This window comes from Ambystoma mexicanum, chromosome 6q, assembly GCF_040938575.1.
Source record: "Ambystoma mexicanum isolate Mex_15411 chromosome 6q, UKY_AmexF1_1, whole genome shotgun sequence".
Taxonomy (NCBI): domain Eukaryota; kingdom Metazoa; phylum Chordata; class Amphibia; order Caudata; family Ambystomatidae; genus Ambystoma; species Ambystoma mexicanum.
The window spans coordinates 1,638,081,153-1,638,097,461 of record NC_090937.1 but is presented as its reverse complement, the minus strand read 5'-3'; the positions used below and the strand labels follow the sequence as shown (position 1 = coordinate 1,638,097,461).

Below are 16,309 nucleotides of genomic sequence, written 5' to 3'. Positions count from 1 at the left end.
CGCTTCATAAAGTCAAAGCATGTATTTTTGTCATACAATTCAAAATAGGAAATCTGTAATTTGTAGCTCATGAAATACTAATTTCAGATTTTCTTTTCTTAGTCCAACAGAGCAAAACAAAGCAGTAAGAATGGAATAATTGAAATATGTTCTAAAAGTGATGGTCAAAGAGCAGTCGCCAAGTAATCTGAGCAAATAAATGTACTTTGGCAGGCATTTAAAAAACAAGCAATATCTATTGTGTCCAAGTGGGGAAGAAAGGAGGATGGCTGAATCGAGAGAGGAGATGAATACGATGGCCACATTGATGTCCCACCAAAGTATCGCATCTCATCAAAGTAAAAATCCTGGTGCACAATATCCATTGTGAAAAGCTACTCAATAATTGCTTGGTGGTCAAACTGATCACAATGTCTCAATTCGACAGGATAAAGAGCATCCCTACTGTGGCGTTAAGATTATTTTAAATATTTATGATCTTCCAGCATCAGCCAGAGAAAAAAAACAATGGCTACACAACTGGAAACTGTACACTGAAAATACCAAGGTTAAAAAGGCATGTTTTGTTTTCTCCCTACACAGTTGTGCATTATCCTACAATGTGGTTCATTCCTGTCATGAGATGTATGTGAAGTTGTGCCTAATATGATGCCACTGACCCAGGGCAATACTGTATGATTGGATCATTGTATAACTGCACTGAATTTTACATGGATTTTCATTCATGGAGAAACAATTGAAACCGAACATCCAAACAATGGAGAAACAGTATGCATTTCCTGAGTGTGGCAAGGCTTTTAAGCAAATGGGTAGTCTGTTGCAACATCAGAGTTTTCATACAAGTGAGAACCCATATACTTGTTCAGAAAATGATAACAGTGTTATTACAACTGATGAACTATTGGTGGATGAGATACATCACACTAGTGAGGCAGCATATACATTATCTGAATGTGGCAAGGCTTTAAATCAAAAAGCTGATCTATTGAAACATCTGAGAATTCACACTAGCGAGAAACCTTATAAATGTCCTGAATGTGGCAAGGCCTTCACGAGAAAGCAAACCCTGGTACATCATCAGAGATGCCACACTGGTGAGAAACCATATAAATGTTCTGAATGCGACAAGGCTTTTAAGCAAAGGAGTGAGCTATCAGTGCATCAGCGACATCACACAGGTGAGAAACCATATAAATGTTCTGAATGTGGCAAGGCCTTCACGACAAAGCAAACCCTAATACATCACCAGCGACTTCACACTGGTGAGAAACCATATAAATGTATTGAATGTGACAAGGCTTTTACGCAGATGAGTTCTCTATCAGTGCATCAGCGACTTCACACTGGTGTGAGACCATATAAATGTTCTGAATGTGACATGGCCTTCACAGAAAATGGTGCTCTGTTGGTACATCAAAGAGGTCACACTGGCGAGAAACCATATAAATGTTGTGAATGTGACAAGGCTTTCAAGCAAAAATGTCACCTGTCGCAACATCTGAGAACGCACATGAATGAGAAACCATATAAATGTTCTGAATGCGACATGGCCTTCATTCGAAAGGGTTCTCTTCTGGTACATCAGAGATCTCACACTGGTGAGAAACCATATAAATGTTTTGAATGTGGCAAGGCCGTCATGACAAAGCATACACTGGTACTTCATCAGAGAAATCACACGGGTGTGAAACCATACAAATGTTCTGAATGTGACATGGCCTTCATAGACAGCGGTGCTCTGTTGGTACATCAAAGATGTCACACTGGTGAGAAACCATATAAATGTTCTGAATGTGACGTGGCCTTCATTCGGAAGGGTTCTCTTCTGGTACATCAGAGATCTCACACTGGTGAGAAACCATATAAATGTTTTGAATGTGGGAAGGCCTTCACAACAAAGCAAATCCTGGTACATCATCAGAGAAATCACACTGGCGAGAAACCATATAAATGTTTTGATTGTGGCAAGTCTTTCATGGCAAAGAAAACCCTGGTACATCATCAGAGAAATCATACTGGTGAGAAACCATATAAATGTTCACAATGTAGCAAGGCATTTAACCAAAAAGGTGATCTATTGCATCATCATAGAATGCACACTGTACAGAAACCATACACCTGTTTTGAGTGATACGGCTTACAGGCTGTGAAGTGCACTTTTGTAACTTCAGGGAACTCACATTAGTAATAAACCAAATAAAGTGTTCAGGATGCCAGAAGGCCTTCATTCTGGAGAAAACCATGAATCCTCGGAGAAAGCCCTCTGTGGTGATCAGAATGTGATGATGCTTTCAAGCAAAATAGTTGAACCTTGAAACATCAGAGAATTTACATGCATGAAAAATCCTATAAATGTGCTGAATGTGAATGGGTTTTTACCGCAGAAATGTACTTTCTGGTTTAATCATGGAACTCCATGCTGGGAGAAACCATATAAAATGTTTGGAATGCAACAAGGCATTAATTACAAAGCAAATCCACAGCCACTAGATTCTGCTTTTAACCAAACCAGACATGCGTTTTTTCTTTGTCAGCTCGACCAAATGATAAAAGCAAGATATGAAAGTAGAGTATCTGCCACAAGCATCTAAGGAATAATTCGGATTGGAGATACTTTGGCTTGAACCTGTAAAGAAACCTTTTCATTTGACAATCAAAACTAATGCCAAGTCATCACAAACCGACTCAGAGGACTGGTTTCTACTGTAGCATTCCTTTTTGCCACTAATGAAAATGTAATGGTATTTAAACAGGTTGGGTAGTATTGTTTAGCAGACTGGTCATAATGAAGCCTCTATTTGTTTTCTGGTTGGCATTTAGAAATCTTTGTTTTCACAAACTCCAGATTGAAGTAGTCTACCTACATATGGTGAATAAAGTAACAAACTTCTGCACTGATATTTGCAAGATGTGTAAAAGTTCGGACTGAACTCCTGGTATCAGGAAAGCCTGTAATACAGGAATTGGCAGCAAATAAAGTAGCTAAGAACTAATGATTTCTTTAAGGGCAACGGCACATAAAAATATATATTTCTTTCCCACCATATGTGGATTCCTGCTTGTGTTAAAACAAGTCCTTTGAAACTTACTTCAGCAGGGTCAGATCAGCGTAGAGTTTTAAGAGTTGTACCTTATGGCAGAAGTCCATGGAGTGCCCATGGGAATTAAAAGGACCGACAACTATTTGTTTAAAGTTTGTACTTTTGATTAGGCATGTACTAAAACACAGGACACACCAAAAAGTGTCCTTGTTGCTTGCCAATAATCTTACTCTAAAAGAGGACAAAAAAGTGTGATGTACACAATACCACCACTAACTTAGAAGTGATTTAGACTCAGGTAATTGAGGCACTTTCCACCTTGGAGATCGGATGCATAAGGAACCTTTACAAGATGCTGATAGATGACTGTAGAAATGTGTGTGCCACTGGTTACAGGGCACATTTCTATTTTATTTTAATGTTTAGCTCATATTGAGCTTTTGACATCAAATGAATCATATACAATTGCAACAAATACAAACTCTCTTAACATAAACATTTAATATTTTTTAACATTCTTACCAAATACGTTTCATATTTCCATTTAAAATCATGCAATCTAATTTACAAACAAAATCTTGCAATTTGGTAACACCCTAAAATTTGTCATGAATTACTGCTCAGCTTAATCAACTCATACATTCTTTCCGATCTTCTATTAGATTTCATATCCAACAATTTGTTTGGAAAGTTGTAATTAAAATCAAGTAGAGGTGGCAGCCAAATTAGGTTCCACCACTTGCCAGATGTTCAATAGTGCATGTTTAAGGAGATAATTCTCCTGCTAAGACACCAGTGCCAAAACATTTCTCTTTTAATCCACTTGGGATCGTGTACCAACTTCCCAAGATAGTTCATGTACACATTCCCCATTGTGAGGCAGCTAGTAAGAACATTTTCATTGGATTGTGTGCTCCCGCGTATTCCTCATCTTTTGATATATATCCATATTCAGCTTTAGCTGCCTTGGAAAAAGTTTTCAGTAGTGGGCGCTGCGCGTTGGTGCCGGTCAACTCATGTCTGTGGAGGGCCAATGACAACGTCACCACTGGTACATATAGGGCGCTCTGTAACCGTTAGCTTCAGTACAGTTTTTCTGCGGGAGTTATCGCTTTGGGAGATCAGCGCGCTTCGGTGCATATCAAGTTTGTGAAGAATAATGGCATCTTCTTCCGCATCATCGACTCAAAAATCTGGGTTTAAAAAATGTCACGACTACGTTCGCAGATGTCCCTTACAGACCACCATCAGTGGTGTTTGGGGTCCGATCATAAGATATCGGAGTGTGGATCCTGCATTTCGATGACAGTGAAAGCCCTAAAAGAACATAAAGTGAAGTTAGCTGCTTGCAGGACACATAAATCCCCTTCAACGACTCTGTCGAAAAAGCAATCCTCTGTCAAGTCGAGGGGTGAGAAAGCTAAAAGATCTTTATCTAGGAGTGGAACTCATCTTCATCTGCACAACGAATGAAGAAAAGGCGTCAAAAGTCGTCCTCTTCGCCGAGTTCCTCCCCAGAACAGATAACGTGCCTGACGAAATCAGCTTCACCATCTGAATGGGAGAGATTCTGACCAAAAAATGCTCCAAGTCTTCGATAATGCGGTCCGAACCCTGGAAGCAGAAGAGTAGGAGCCATGCCCCTGTCGATGAAAAACCCGACAATGAATATGCAAAGGACAAACCCTGTGCGCCCTCGAGCCTGGGTGTCCATTAGAAAACTCCTTGAACATTGGAAAGTGCTTTGGAGTCCTGCTCTGTCAAAGCCAAAATCTCTGACACCTTCGACAATGAAGGGTTCAACATCCCTACTGGGTACATCCTCGACGCCATTGTCGTCGAAGACGTCGACGTCTCTGAAAACCTTGCTGCCACCGTCGACAAAAATGCCGAAATTGTCAAAGGCGGTCGAGAAAACAAAAGAATCCTTCACTCCGCTACCTAGACGGGACTTTTTCAAGTCACTTTCTGCAATATATGAGAAGCATGAGCCATATCGACCTTTAGGTGTGGAGTATGGAACACAAGGTGTTCCAGAGAATCTAATATCAGACGAGTCAAAGATGAAGGACATTACAGACACTTCCCCAGAGATTGAATTTGACAGACCAGACCCCTCAGATCACGCAGATGGGTCATATTAATGGCTAACATCATTGAATTGGTAGTAAGATGACTGGACAGACATTTTGGACAAGGAACCCGAAGAGGATCCTATTATTCCCTTCCATATAGCCTTGCAAAGGTGGGTCAGTGCAAACTGCGATAAATCAGAGTTAATTCTGGCGGTCAATAAAAAGGGGCAATTAAATATAGGACCTCTAGTAGCTATCCTTATTATCTATCGAAACATCCAACTCCAGAAAGCTTGGTGGTACAGGCCGCCACATCGACTTCAAAACAAACTGCCGACCCAACGATTCCCCCATACAGGGATACCAACGATTCCCCCAGGCAGGGGGACACACGTTATGATGCCTTTGCAAGAAAACTCTTTTCGGCTGAGAGTATGGCCCTTAAATTGGCGAACACCACATGCGCACTTGCTAAGTTCACATTTACCCTATGGGACTGTATAGCAATGGTGGCTGATCATATTCCCGGAGGGGAAGAACGAGACAGATTTTTTAACATTATTAAAGATGGGAAGGAGGCTATGTGCTTGAGTCCCTTCAAACTGTTCTCAACTCTACGGACAGTATCAGCAGCACAATGGCGGCTAGTACTATGATATGCAGATTTGCGTTGTTTAAAGTCTGGGTTTGCTTCAGATGTGCAGGTTTCTTAACATGCCCTTTGACGGAACACACTTATTTGGCAGCAAGGCTGACGAGAGCCTGGAGAAGCTGCAGACCTCCAAAGTGGCAGCCAAATCCCTTAGTGCTGCACTCAGACAACCGCAAACTCACACCAGTGGAACAGCTTGGAAGGGCAGGTCCTTTTGTATTTATTCCTCAACTGGAAGAGCCGGAGGGGTGGTGAGTCTGAGGGATCAGAGAAGATTCCTCTGTAGTGGACGGGGGGGATGTGCTAAGACAGCCAAGGCAATGGCTGCTTTACCATCAGCTGTCTCAAGACATCTCTGAAGCCTTAGTCCACAAAACCCTGGTGGGAGGCAGGCTCACAGCAACAGCAAGCATCTGCAAGAATGGTAGGGTATTACTTCAGATACATGGGTATTGGGAACAGAAGCCCAGTGTTGCTGCCTTCCCATTCCAAAAAGGCCTCAGAATCGTTCAATGTGGTGCACCTCTTTCAAAAAAATTCCAAATCTGCTCCTTGTGCAGGAAATTTTGACCCTGCTGGAGAAAGGTGTTATGGAAATCAGTACCTGTGGCTGGGAGGAACAAGGGTTGGTACTCCCCTTGCTTCCTAATCCCCAAGAAGGACGGAGGATTGAGACCCATCTTGGACTTAAGAGACTTGAACAGGTTCCTTGGGAACGACACGCTCAAGATGGTTATCATTTCTCAGATCATTCAGGCCCTCCAGCTTCAGTATGGATGATATCAATGGACCTTCAGGATACTTGCTTTCATGTGCCAATCCATCACAAGGACAGAAGGTACCTGAGGTTTGCTGTTGGCGGTTCTCATTACCAGTTTCGAGTTCTGCCTTTTGGCCTGACCTCCACCCGACGGTTTTCACCAAGTTGGTGGCGCTGGTGACAGCGAGTCTCAGGAGAGGGGGGATTCACGTCTACCCCTACCTGGACGATTGGCTGATCAGGGTTTGGTCACCCGATCAGGCCCTGGAAAATCTCATCGTAACCTGCCACTCTCCACAGTCTGGGGCTCTCCCTCAATTACAAGAAGTCCCACATAATACCATCTCAAAGGGTGTAAATTCATCAGCGCAGTCCTGGATGCATCCTTCGGGAAAATCCTCGCCACCCGAGGTGAGTACTCAACACAATTTGCAGATGGTCGCCAAATTCCAGAGTGCCCAGTGTCAACCGGCCTTTGATTTTATTTCCTTTGTATTTTATTTTGTTGGCAGGTTGCTCTGCCTCATGGCATCCTACATTTTTCTGGTGCCTGAGAATAAGGTCTCTCAAAGGGGCTCTCAGGACAGAATGGTCCTTATTCTAAGGCAGGATGTCAAACCACCTTCAGGTTCTGAGCAGAGTTGCACAGGATCTTATGTGGTGGGCCTGCGAGGACAACATTCTGAAGGGAGAACCCTTTTGGCAACCATGGCCGGAGATAACCGTAGTTATGGACAACTCGCTCACGGGGTGGGGAGCACATGCCAGCGATCTGACAATCAGCGGTCGTTGGTATCAGAGTATCAATCTTTTGGAGCTGAGGGCAATCAGACTACCGCTGAAGGCCTTTCTGCCCTCTGTACGGTGAAAAGATCTCCTGATAATGATGGACAACACAGTGGCCATGTACTACCTCACAAGAGAGGATGTGTAGGGTCACTACCACAGTGAACAGAAGCAATGCAGCTCTGTTTCTGGGCAATTCAAGAGTCTCCCTATCTGCAGTTCACCTAGCCTGAGAGGAGAACACGGCGGCAGATGCTCTGAGCAGTCTCCCACGACGGAGAACTAGCTCAGGAAGTCCTTCAATAGATATTTGCCCTTTGAAAAACTCCTCAAGTGGATCTGTTTGTGACCAGTTTCAACCGGAAGTGCAAGCTGTACTGCTCTAGGGAATTTCCCCCAAGAGGAGCTCTAGGGGATGTGTTCGTAGTGGACTGTGAATTTCCACTTCTCTGCACGTTTCCTCCAGTCCCCGTCATTCATCACGTGATCCAGAGGGTGAGAAAGCTAGGGAAATCCATGATCCTGATTGCTCTGGTTTAGGCCCGGAGGATGTGGTACTCTGACCTTCTGGACATGTCTGTCTGCCCTCCAATAGGTCTTCCACAAAGAGAGGACCTTCTCTCATGAGAGGAGTGACGGGCTGGGTTCTCCATCCAGAGAGGTCAAGACACTCAACCTTCACGCATGGTTTCTGAGAGGTTGAGATATAAGGATTGGGACCTCCAGGATGACGTAATGCACATTTTGCTTTCGGCCAGAATGCCAGCAACAAAATCCTTGTGCCGCTGCCGTTGGAACAAGTTCTGCAGTTGGTGCAGGGTCAAGAATGTGGATCCTTTTATGTGCAATACACCTATGGTGCATTCTTGTTACAGCTGGCTAATCTGTGACTCCAGGTTGGCACAATAAAAGGGTATCTGGCAGCACTATCACGCTCATCTGAGGTCTTTATATGAAATGCCACTTTTGATACAATTTCTGAAGGGACTGACGAATTTGGTCCCTCCGATACCTTTTCAGGTTCCAGTTTGGGATCTTCATCTGGTTCTATAATTTTCCTTCGAACCAATTCATTCTTGTCCTTCAAGGTTGCTTACAAAACCATTCTTTTAGATGCTCTTGCATCAGCCCCTAGGGTGAATGAACTTCAAGACTTGTCTTGCATACCTCCTTTTACAATGTTGGTCCTTAAAGTTAAACTCACATTTTTACCCAAAATTGGGTCTAATTTTCATCTAACAGAGAACATTTTACTATCTTCTTTTTATCCACATCCTGGAAAGGGGGAGGAGAGAATGCACAGGCTTGACCAAAGGCAAGCATTTCATATTTCTAGAATGTCAAAATTGCGACAGGATGATCAACTGTTCCTTGGTTATACAGGCCATAAATTGGGGATGGCAGTGACAAAGCAAACCCTGTCTAGGTGTATTATCTTAAGAATTTCTGAGTGTTATAGACTAGCTAGAAAAGATCTTCCGGAGGGTCTGAGGGCTCATTCGACCAGGGCCATGGCAACATCCTCTGATTTACAGACAGGAGTCCCAATTCAAGATATTTGTGTGGCGGCTACATGGTCCCCCGTTCATACTTTTACAAAGCATTATGGTCTGGACTCTTCGTCGGGACAGGAAGGAAGGTTTGGTAAGGCTGTGTCAGATACCGTTCATACAAACCCATAAGGAACTCCTAGATTCTTACTCCCGAATAAATACTGCTTTCAGGGTGTCTATCAAAAGATGACTACATAGGAGGACACAATCCATTCGAAGAACAAGTTACTTACCCCGGGTAACGTTTTTTCGACTGGATTTTCCTCCCATGTATTCTGTCTTATGCAGGGTAACACCATATAATATTGAGCGAAAACGCATCAAAACGGAACTGAAGCTAGCAGTCGCTGCACGTGCTGTATGTACCAGTGATGACGTCGGCATCAGGACAGAGGCCCTGAAGGGACATCGAGTCATGCGGCATCGACGTGCAGCGCCCCCTGCTAAAGCTGAATATGGATATATATAAAAATATGAGGAATACGGGAGAGGAACATCCAGTCGAAAAAATGTTATCATGGGTAAGTAACTGTCTATTTGTTTCACGTTTGTGGCCCAATTTACAAAATCTACATGACTCCTTGGACAGTTTGAGTCCCAATAACAGATAGCATAGGCAACTGATTTATTCTCATTAGTAATATAAGCCTCCGAAGTGACGGAATCACCATGCAGTATTTCTGTGGTCTCATGTATGTGTATATGTTTCTAGCATTGCCTATCGTAGATTTTAGCTTGGCAATATGACTGGTTTCTGTTCCAATCCCACATGCCCAATTTTTCAATAAACTTTTTCCTTAGTGTGCCTAATCTGGAGCCCAGTCAATCGCATCAAACACCTTTAGATTTTGGGTTACAAATTCTCTTCGGGCAAGCACCCTGGATTGACCCAAGTTCCTGGCAAGTAGATCGAAAAAAGGGGACAAATCTGATTCTTTACTGCCCCAATTAAGAGTACCCCCCCTCCTTTGTTTAAGCATTGCAGCCAACAACATGACCCCCGACTCCAACCTAATTGCTTCAACCAAACACATTGTTCTAGGCCATAAATTCTTTGCCATATTTTAGCTTCCAGGACATCCAACCACTTTAAGTCCATTAAGTAGCTGGCTTCCAGACCATAAAATATCGCAGGTACCACAGACTGTTTATAGACCATAATCAACCCATTCAGTGCATATCCACTGCACCGTTCTGCAAATGCTTTTGATTGTTCTCATAAGTGCAGTTGCTCTAGTCTGTTTACCAGCTATTAATGCTGCATTCTTATTTGTAGCATTTCCAAAAGTATAGCCAAGATAATTATAGGTGGTGAATTGTTTGATCAATAGGAGATTTCGATGGACACCCCTGCCAGTTCAAAAGGTCATAAACCTTGTCTTGTCTAAGTTTACATCAAGAGTAAGTGTTCTCCTGCAACAGGAGCCGCATAGAGCACCCAGGACGCTCTCCACTAACTCCAGGGCCCAACAGGAGCCAAGACTGCCAAAAAGGACAGCCTTCAAATAACGGAACCAGGACCCCAATGAGGGCTCACAGCAACTTCACACATGCCTTGAGAAAGACCCCCAGGGTCGAAACACGTGTCGGCTGACCGAATAGGTACATAAGGCCTAACAGTGTTTCGGAAACACTAACAATTGTACTAACAAAAGCCACCCAAGAAAATCACCAATAAAAAACGAATTGTTTCGTATCTACAAGAGTGTTTGAACTAATCATTACAGCAAATCCAAGCAAGATATTCAGGAGAAAAAACTCTTCTTCTGCGATTCATAATGAGGCTACGATTCGGTCAACTGTCTACTTTTGAACGCATAGGAGCATGGAACAAAATAACTTATGAGGAAAGACTCTGTCGTGTGTTGTTATTCCAACATTGCATCAACTTGGCCCTTATTAACTTCATGTTTTAAATTAGGGAATGGTTATGCCAAAGGTTGTATTGATTTTTTTTTTGTCCGATATTGGTAATATCCGGAATGACCAATTCTGGTCTCAGGTGTTTTGAGGGGAAGCTTTAAAACTGAATTTGGCCACATTTTATGTTTGGTAATTGATTTTAAAGGATTTTTTGACAATCACTGATTCATAATTTGAATTATTGATATATAGTAGTGGGTGATTTAGCCGAAAAACATCAGTAAAACTGAGCAATCGTGGTAAAGGGAAATTATTTAGTTTTTTAAGAATGTATATAATGGATGAAAGTTAGATAACAAAATGACTATTGTGTTTTTTGAATTGCTCACATTTGTTTTTGAGATAATTGAAATAATCTAATAATGATGTATTTTCAATGATAATGTTTTTATTAGTGATATGAAAAATCTTTTTATTCCTCATTAATTTATTGTTAAGTATATTTTGTTGTAAATGGTATATTTATGAATAAACCTAATTAAAAAAAAAAGTATTTACAGGTCTCCACTTCTCAGTAATCCGTGATCTCAGTAACCGACTGTAAAACTGTCTATACACATCACCACACTTGCACACACGATCCTACAAGGCTAATGTGCCTCTTCTGTTTTTTCAGATGTCTGAATTTAAAATGTAACTTGTTCTCACAATCATACTAGGTCTGGTCGAAATTTCTGAAAATGGACACAGGACATTTGACAAATCTTTTACAGAATGTCCATCCCTACTGCAAGAACGAGACCGGCTTTTACACGCTGACAAATCTATGGCAAACTAACAGCCGGCTTCTTGGTCCTGCTCAATGATTCTTCATCCAATCCACAGCAGAAGATCTCCTGATGTATTACTGGTTTATTGGATTCATCTAGCCAAAAGAGTTCTCTCAGGAGATGAGCTATGTTTGTACTGCCATTCAGAGGCAATGCATCTCCTAAAGGAAGGGTGTACCCCTAAATAAGGGACTGCAAAATTCCTGTCTTTGTGGGGTTTCTACTATGTGATGGAGGGTGTTGAACAGGGCAGACTCGCGCTTGGAAGGTGTTTCAATGATTTATGCAGCATTTGAGCAGCCTTTTGGCAAGTGTAGAGGAGTGTTTGGTGTTGGTCCTTTGCATTGTAATGTCTTTTTAAAACCATTTTTCTTTAGTCCCTTGACTAAGTGTTTGTTCCGTGTTTGATAGCACCTTGTGTTAATTTCCCTTGTTTTTGCTCCTGTGCCTTTCCCCTTCGTGTCCCTTTATACAATATAAAAACATAGATGTTTTCTGCACCTATTTGTTTACCCAGAAACATAATAATACACTTTCTCCTGTTTTTTTATTGTATTGTTTTATTTGTAAATTGTGATTGCATGTTGTATTTGTAAGTTTCTTTTGTTTGATCATTTGTCTACTTGGGGTTGCACTGGTTCTCGGAGTTCTTGACTTCACACTTGCACAAATACATGATTCCTGCCTTTTTTTGCATTTCTATGGGGGTGCTGAGTTAGGGTATACATATATGTATATTTTTTATAATTTAAGGGTTGGGGATGGAGTGGGTCATGCTCCCAATAGCAATGAAGTGGCAAAAACGTACACAGTGAATTGGCCCACTACAAGTTGTACCAGATCCTCTTGGAATGGCATGTGAGCTTACACGCTAGTGTCATGAGGGTTGGGGGGGGGGGGGGTCAGAGGTGCATTTATCCTCACAGGAACAAGAGGATACCCACTTGATTGCTTGTTTGGCAGGCAGAGGCCACAGAGTACCGCTGATCCTCTGAGTCAGTGGAGAAGGCAGAGGGATTGGGAGAGACCTCAGAAGTGGGAGAGGAGGCCGGGTCATCAGAGGAGGTCCCGACAGAGACTAGCAGTGGGATGGCCAAATTTGCACGCACCCGCCCACTGAGGCAATGGAGGAGCAGACAGGCATGTTCATCGTGTGGGAGGGTAGCATGCCACAGCAGGCACCCTGAAAGAGATGGTTTGGCTCCAGTGGGTGGGCAGAATAGCACAGACATTTGTCTTTTTGGAAAAGGCAAAGGAATTTGGCAAAGTTGCAGCTGTGGATGGGGGTCAGGTCAATCAGGAAAAGGCAAAAAGAAAGGACCTGTCTGCAGAGTTGTCGCAACATGAGGCGGATCCAACCTAGATGTCAGACGAATCATAAGATCAGAAAGAGGAAGCAATGGAGGGGTTATTCAAGGATGAACCTTGGGAGCTTTGATCTCCTCTCCCGTTCCTTTGTCTAGGACTATTTTGCCCTGTCACCAGGAAAGACGGCCAGTTGAGAGGAGCCTAAGGTTTTGTGCACAATAGAGGAATTGTGGGAAGTGGATCAAATGGGATACAAGGGAAGCGGCAAGTGGGACCACCCTTACTGGCCACTGGGAGGAGTGGCACAGGATGGTGCACATATCCTCAGAGGCTCACAACCATGATGCCAACACCACTGCCTCCTGGGTCACTGGTGAGGAGGAGGGTCATAACATATCCCAGAACCAAGGTGTGCACTACCAATGCAATATCAGGCATGCCATGGCCAAACCTGTGCACTTGTCCAATAGGTGCCAGTGGCAACTGTTACCAACGCTATGTACCATTTCCCATTACAAACCCCACAAGCAGTTGGGAATAGTACACCACCAAAAACAGCACACATCTTCAGACAGTACCCATTGGTTTAGATAATATGGCATCTGGCCAGTGGAGTAACATTGCTGAAAATGTTGGGGGGAGGCATGACATCTAAAGGAAAGGTGCCCCTGCCAAATGAATGGGACAAAGTGATGTGCCATGAACGTTGGGGGAGACAAACACCCTTGACACCCCCACCCCCCACTAAAATGACGCCCAAGCATGTGGGCGCCTACTGCCAGTATGTTGGGCTGTTGGTGAGTCCTTGGAAGTTGGACCACATGGTGGTGGTCAGACAGAAGGTGCATTTGGAGGAACTCCTTTTGATGCATTAGTGCATTGTGCAAGACTAAGGCAGTTGTTGGGGAGGGATTGGCCTCATGGGATTTCCTCACCTGCGCAAGAGTATTAGTCTTTGGGAGGGATGGAAACCTTTTGTGAGCGATGCACCCTATGAAAATATCCAAGGGCCTTCGTGGTCAGTTGCGCTTTAAGAAGATGTCCAAGAACCTTTAAAGGGGTGGCTGGGCCCGCCGAAAGTCCCTGATATCCTTTAGCTACACCCTGATCAGGATTTTAAAACAATACAGCATATGCATCGGAATGTGTGATGCAGCAACTAGCCAGGGCTACTCATTATCAGTCAGTATTTTGTTAAAACAAGCCATTTTACAACTAAAATCCTCAGGGGCAGATTGTCCCGAGTGTTTTAATTGTTTTTAATTGTGATTTTGGTTACCCAAGCAAGCTTACACAAAAAAAGCCATGGTTCTACAGAAAAGATACAACATTAAAAACATAGTAAAAGAGTACACAATGTCTCACTAGATAAAAGACAAAAACATTTCAGTGTATAAGAACAGAAACAAATAGAAATTGATACAAAGATAAAAAGAGTGAGACTTTGTGTCCCCACATTAAACGGGACAGGAAAAGGTTAATAGAGAAATCGTATTACCCTGGAGCATTTTGTTTGAAGAATCTCTCTCTATTTCCCTGGAAATAAGGACAGACAGTAACCTAATTCCTGATCATACATGCCATCACAGAACCTACAGTGGATGTTATCAAGTAAGCGACCATGGCCTTTCCAGTGTAAGATACGTTCCTTAGAATGAAACTGGTTAAGGCAAAATGTAAGTAAACCTCTCAGACTTTACTGCATGGTAGCTTCAGTATATATTGTGGAATGCATTCAACTTTATGTGCAAATTTAGCATGTTCATTGTAAGTACTGTAAAGACCAATAGCGTCAACTGTTTCAACCCAATCTAGTCTATACAATTTAGCCTTAATGCATCCCGGACGATATACTAATTCCTCTTCAGTACCACCAAAATGGATAAGGATATCCTTCATACTTTTAATAAAGGAATTAACGGAAGGAACTGTGGCTTCCTGTTACGCTCACCTGGCTCCCACAGAGGCGTCGATCTGAACTGGACAACTCCGGTCTCCACCAATGTGACGCGTAGGGCCGAGATGATGGACTGGACTGGCCCACCTATCTTCGTTTTGCTTGGCCCTTAGGAATATTCTTCTGCAAATGGAGAAGGGGAATTAACCACCAGTGGAGTTGAGCGTAAATCCCTCCACCCCCACTGTTCTCCCCTCAGATCACCTTTGATGTCCCCTCTTATAGTCTCACCTGATGGGTTGAAAAGATGAGCTCTCCATCCTGCATTGAGCGCAGGGGCGAGTTGATAACCAGTTGCTTCACTGGCTCGAAGGAATTGGTGAGTTCCAGAACAATATTGACTCCGAAAAGTATGTAGTTCGTAAGAGTTCACATGTCTGACTTTCACTCTTGTCCGATTCCTTGCAGTTTGCAGCTTGACCCCATCGAAGAGTTCCTCGTGGTAGCTGACGAAGTTCAGGTAAGGATTTGGCTTATCCTACACAGTTCAATAAAAATATAGCCAGAATGTAACCTGTTGCTTGTTCCCTTATTCAGGTGTGGAAAGAAAATATGAAGAACGGGGAATGATGCCTCCGGCGGTAAATTAGGTAAGTCTATTGCGGTGAGAAGAGTTCCCCTTGTTTGTCCCTTCGTCTCACCTTGTTGTCCTTTTGTTCCCCTTAGGGGCCGGGGTACGGCGAGGATGAAATAGAGACTGCGCCGACCCGTGAAGAGGAATAGTACCCCTGGCGGTAATCCGGTAAGTCTATGGGGATAGTTACTATTGCCTCTGTTTATTCCCTTGGCTCACCTTTGCTGTTCTTGTGTTTCCCTTAGGTGCCAGAGTGCGGCGGGAACGTGCAGAAGGATGCTGTGGATCGTGAGGATGCTGCGAAAGGCCAGTGAGTTCAGCACGGTGCTGCAACAGGCGAGGCGGCGCGCGTATAATGCTTCTTTCTTCCAGCTCGACGGCGCGGTGGATCCGGAATTCAGGTAAGGATCGAAGGTTTTGCTCTTATTCTAACATTTTCTCCTTCTGTTCCTCCCTTCTTCTAGGAGCTGCAGACTCGAGTTGGGCGTGCAGAAGACTGGATGCAGGCTTGCAGACACGGCGAGCGTTACGCTGCTGGATGCAGTATAACGTGAAGTGTGTGCTGCTGAAAGGAACAAAGTAAATTTCGGTGGAATCTTCGGGCCTGGTTTAAATAGCCTCCAAAGTAGTCCCCGGTAAGTATTCCTCCCCAGCCCCAACCAAGTAAAAAATAGTCCCTAGGTAAAATAGTCCCTTCCAAGCCTCATTTGGCTTGGAGCTCTGCAGCATGGTCTGCATCAGGTAAGTTCCACTCGCGCCAGGACTGACTCTCCATATGAGCCTGGCGCCATAGGCGCCATGACCGCACCCAAACAGCCCCTATTAGGGGTTTTTGGGCTTGCTCAAAATAACGTGATGCCTGCTTCCGGGGTTGCTGGACCTGGTCTGGTTCCCTGGGGGTAGGCATCAT

The 16,309-nt window shown here is 43.5% G+C and overlaps 1 protein-coding gene across 2 annotated transcripts in view; it reads left to right on the top strand.

Moving 5' to 3' along the window:
- The window catches only part of LOC138516934 (zinc finger protein 84-like), a 69,731-nt gene extending 57,627 nt beyond the window's left edge, over positions 1 to 12,104 (top strand). For both annotated transcript variants that reach the window (XM_069632406.1, XM_069632405.1), the window contains exon 4: positions 103 to 12,104. In XM_069632406.1, coding sequence (XP_069488507.1) covers positions 725 to 2,131 — 1,407 coding nt within the window. In that variant the 5' untranslated portion in view covers positions 103 to 724 and the 3' untranslated portion in view covers positions 2,132 to 12,104. The remainder of the gene's footprint in view (positions 1 to 102) is intronic.
- Positions 12,105 to 16,309: the final 4,205 nt, after the last annotated feature.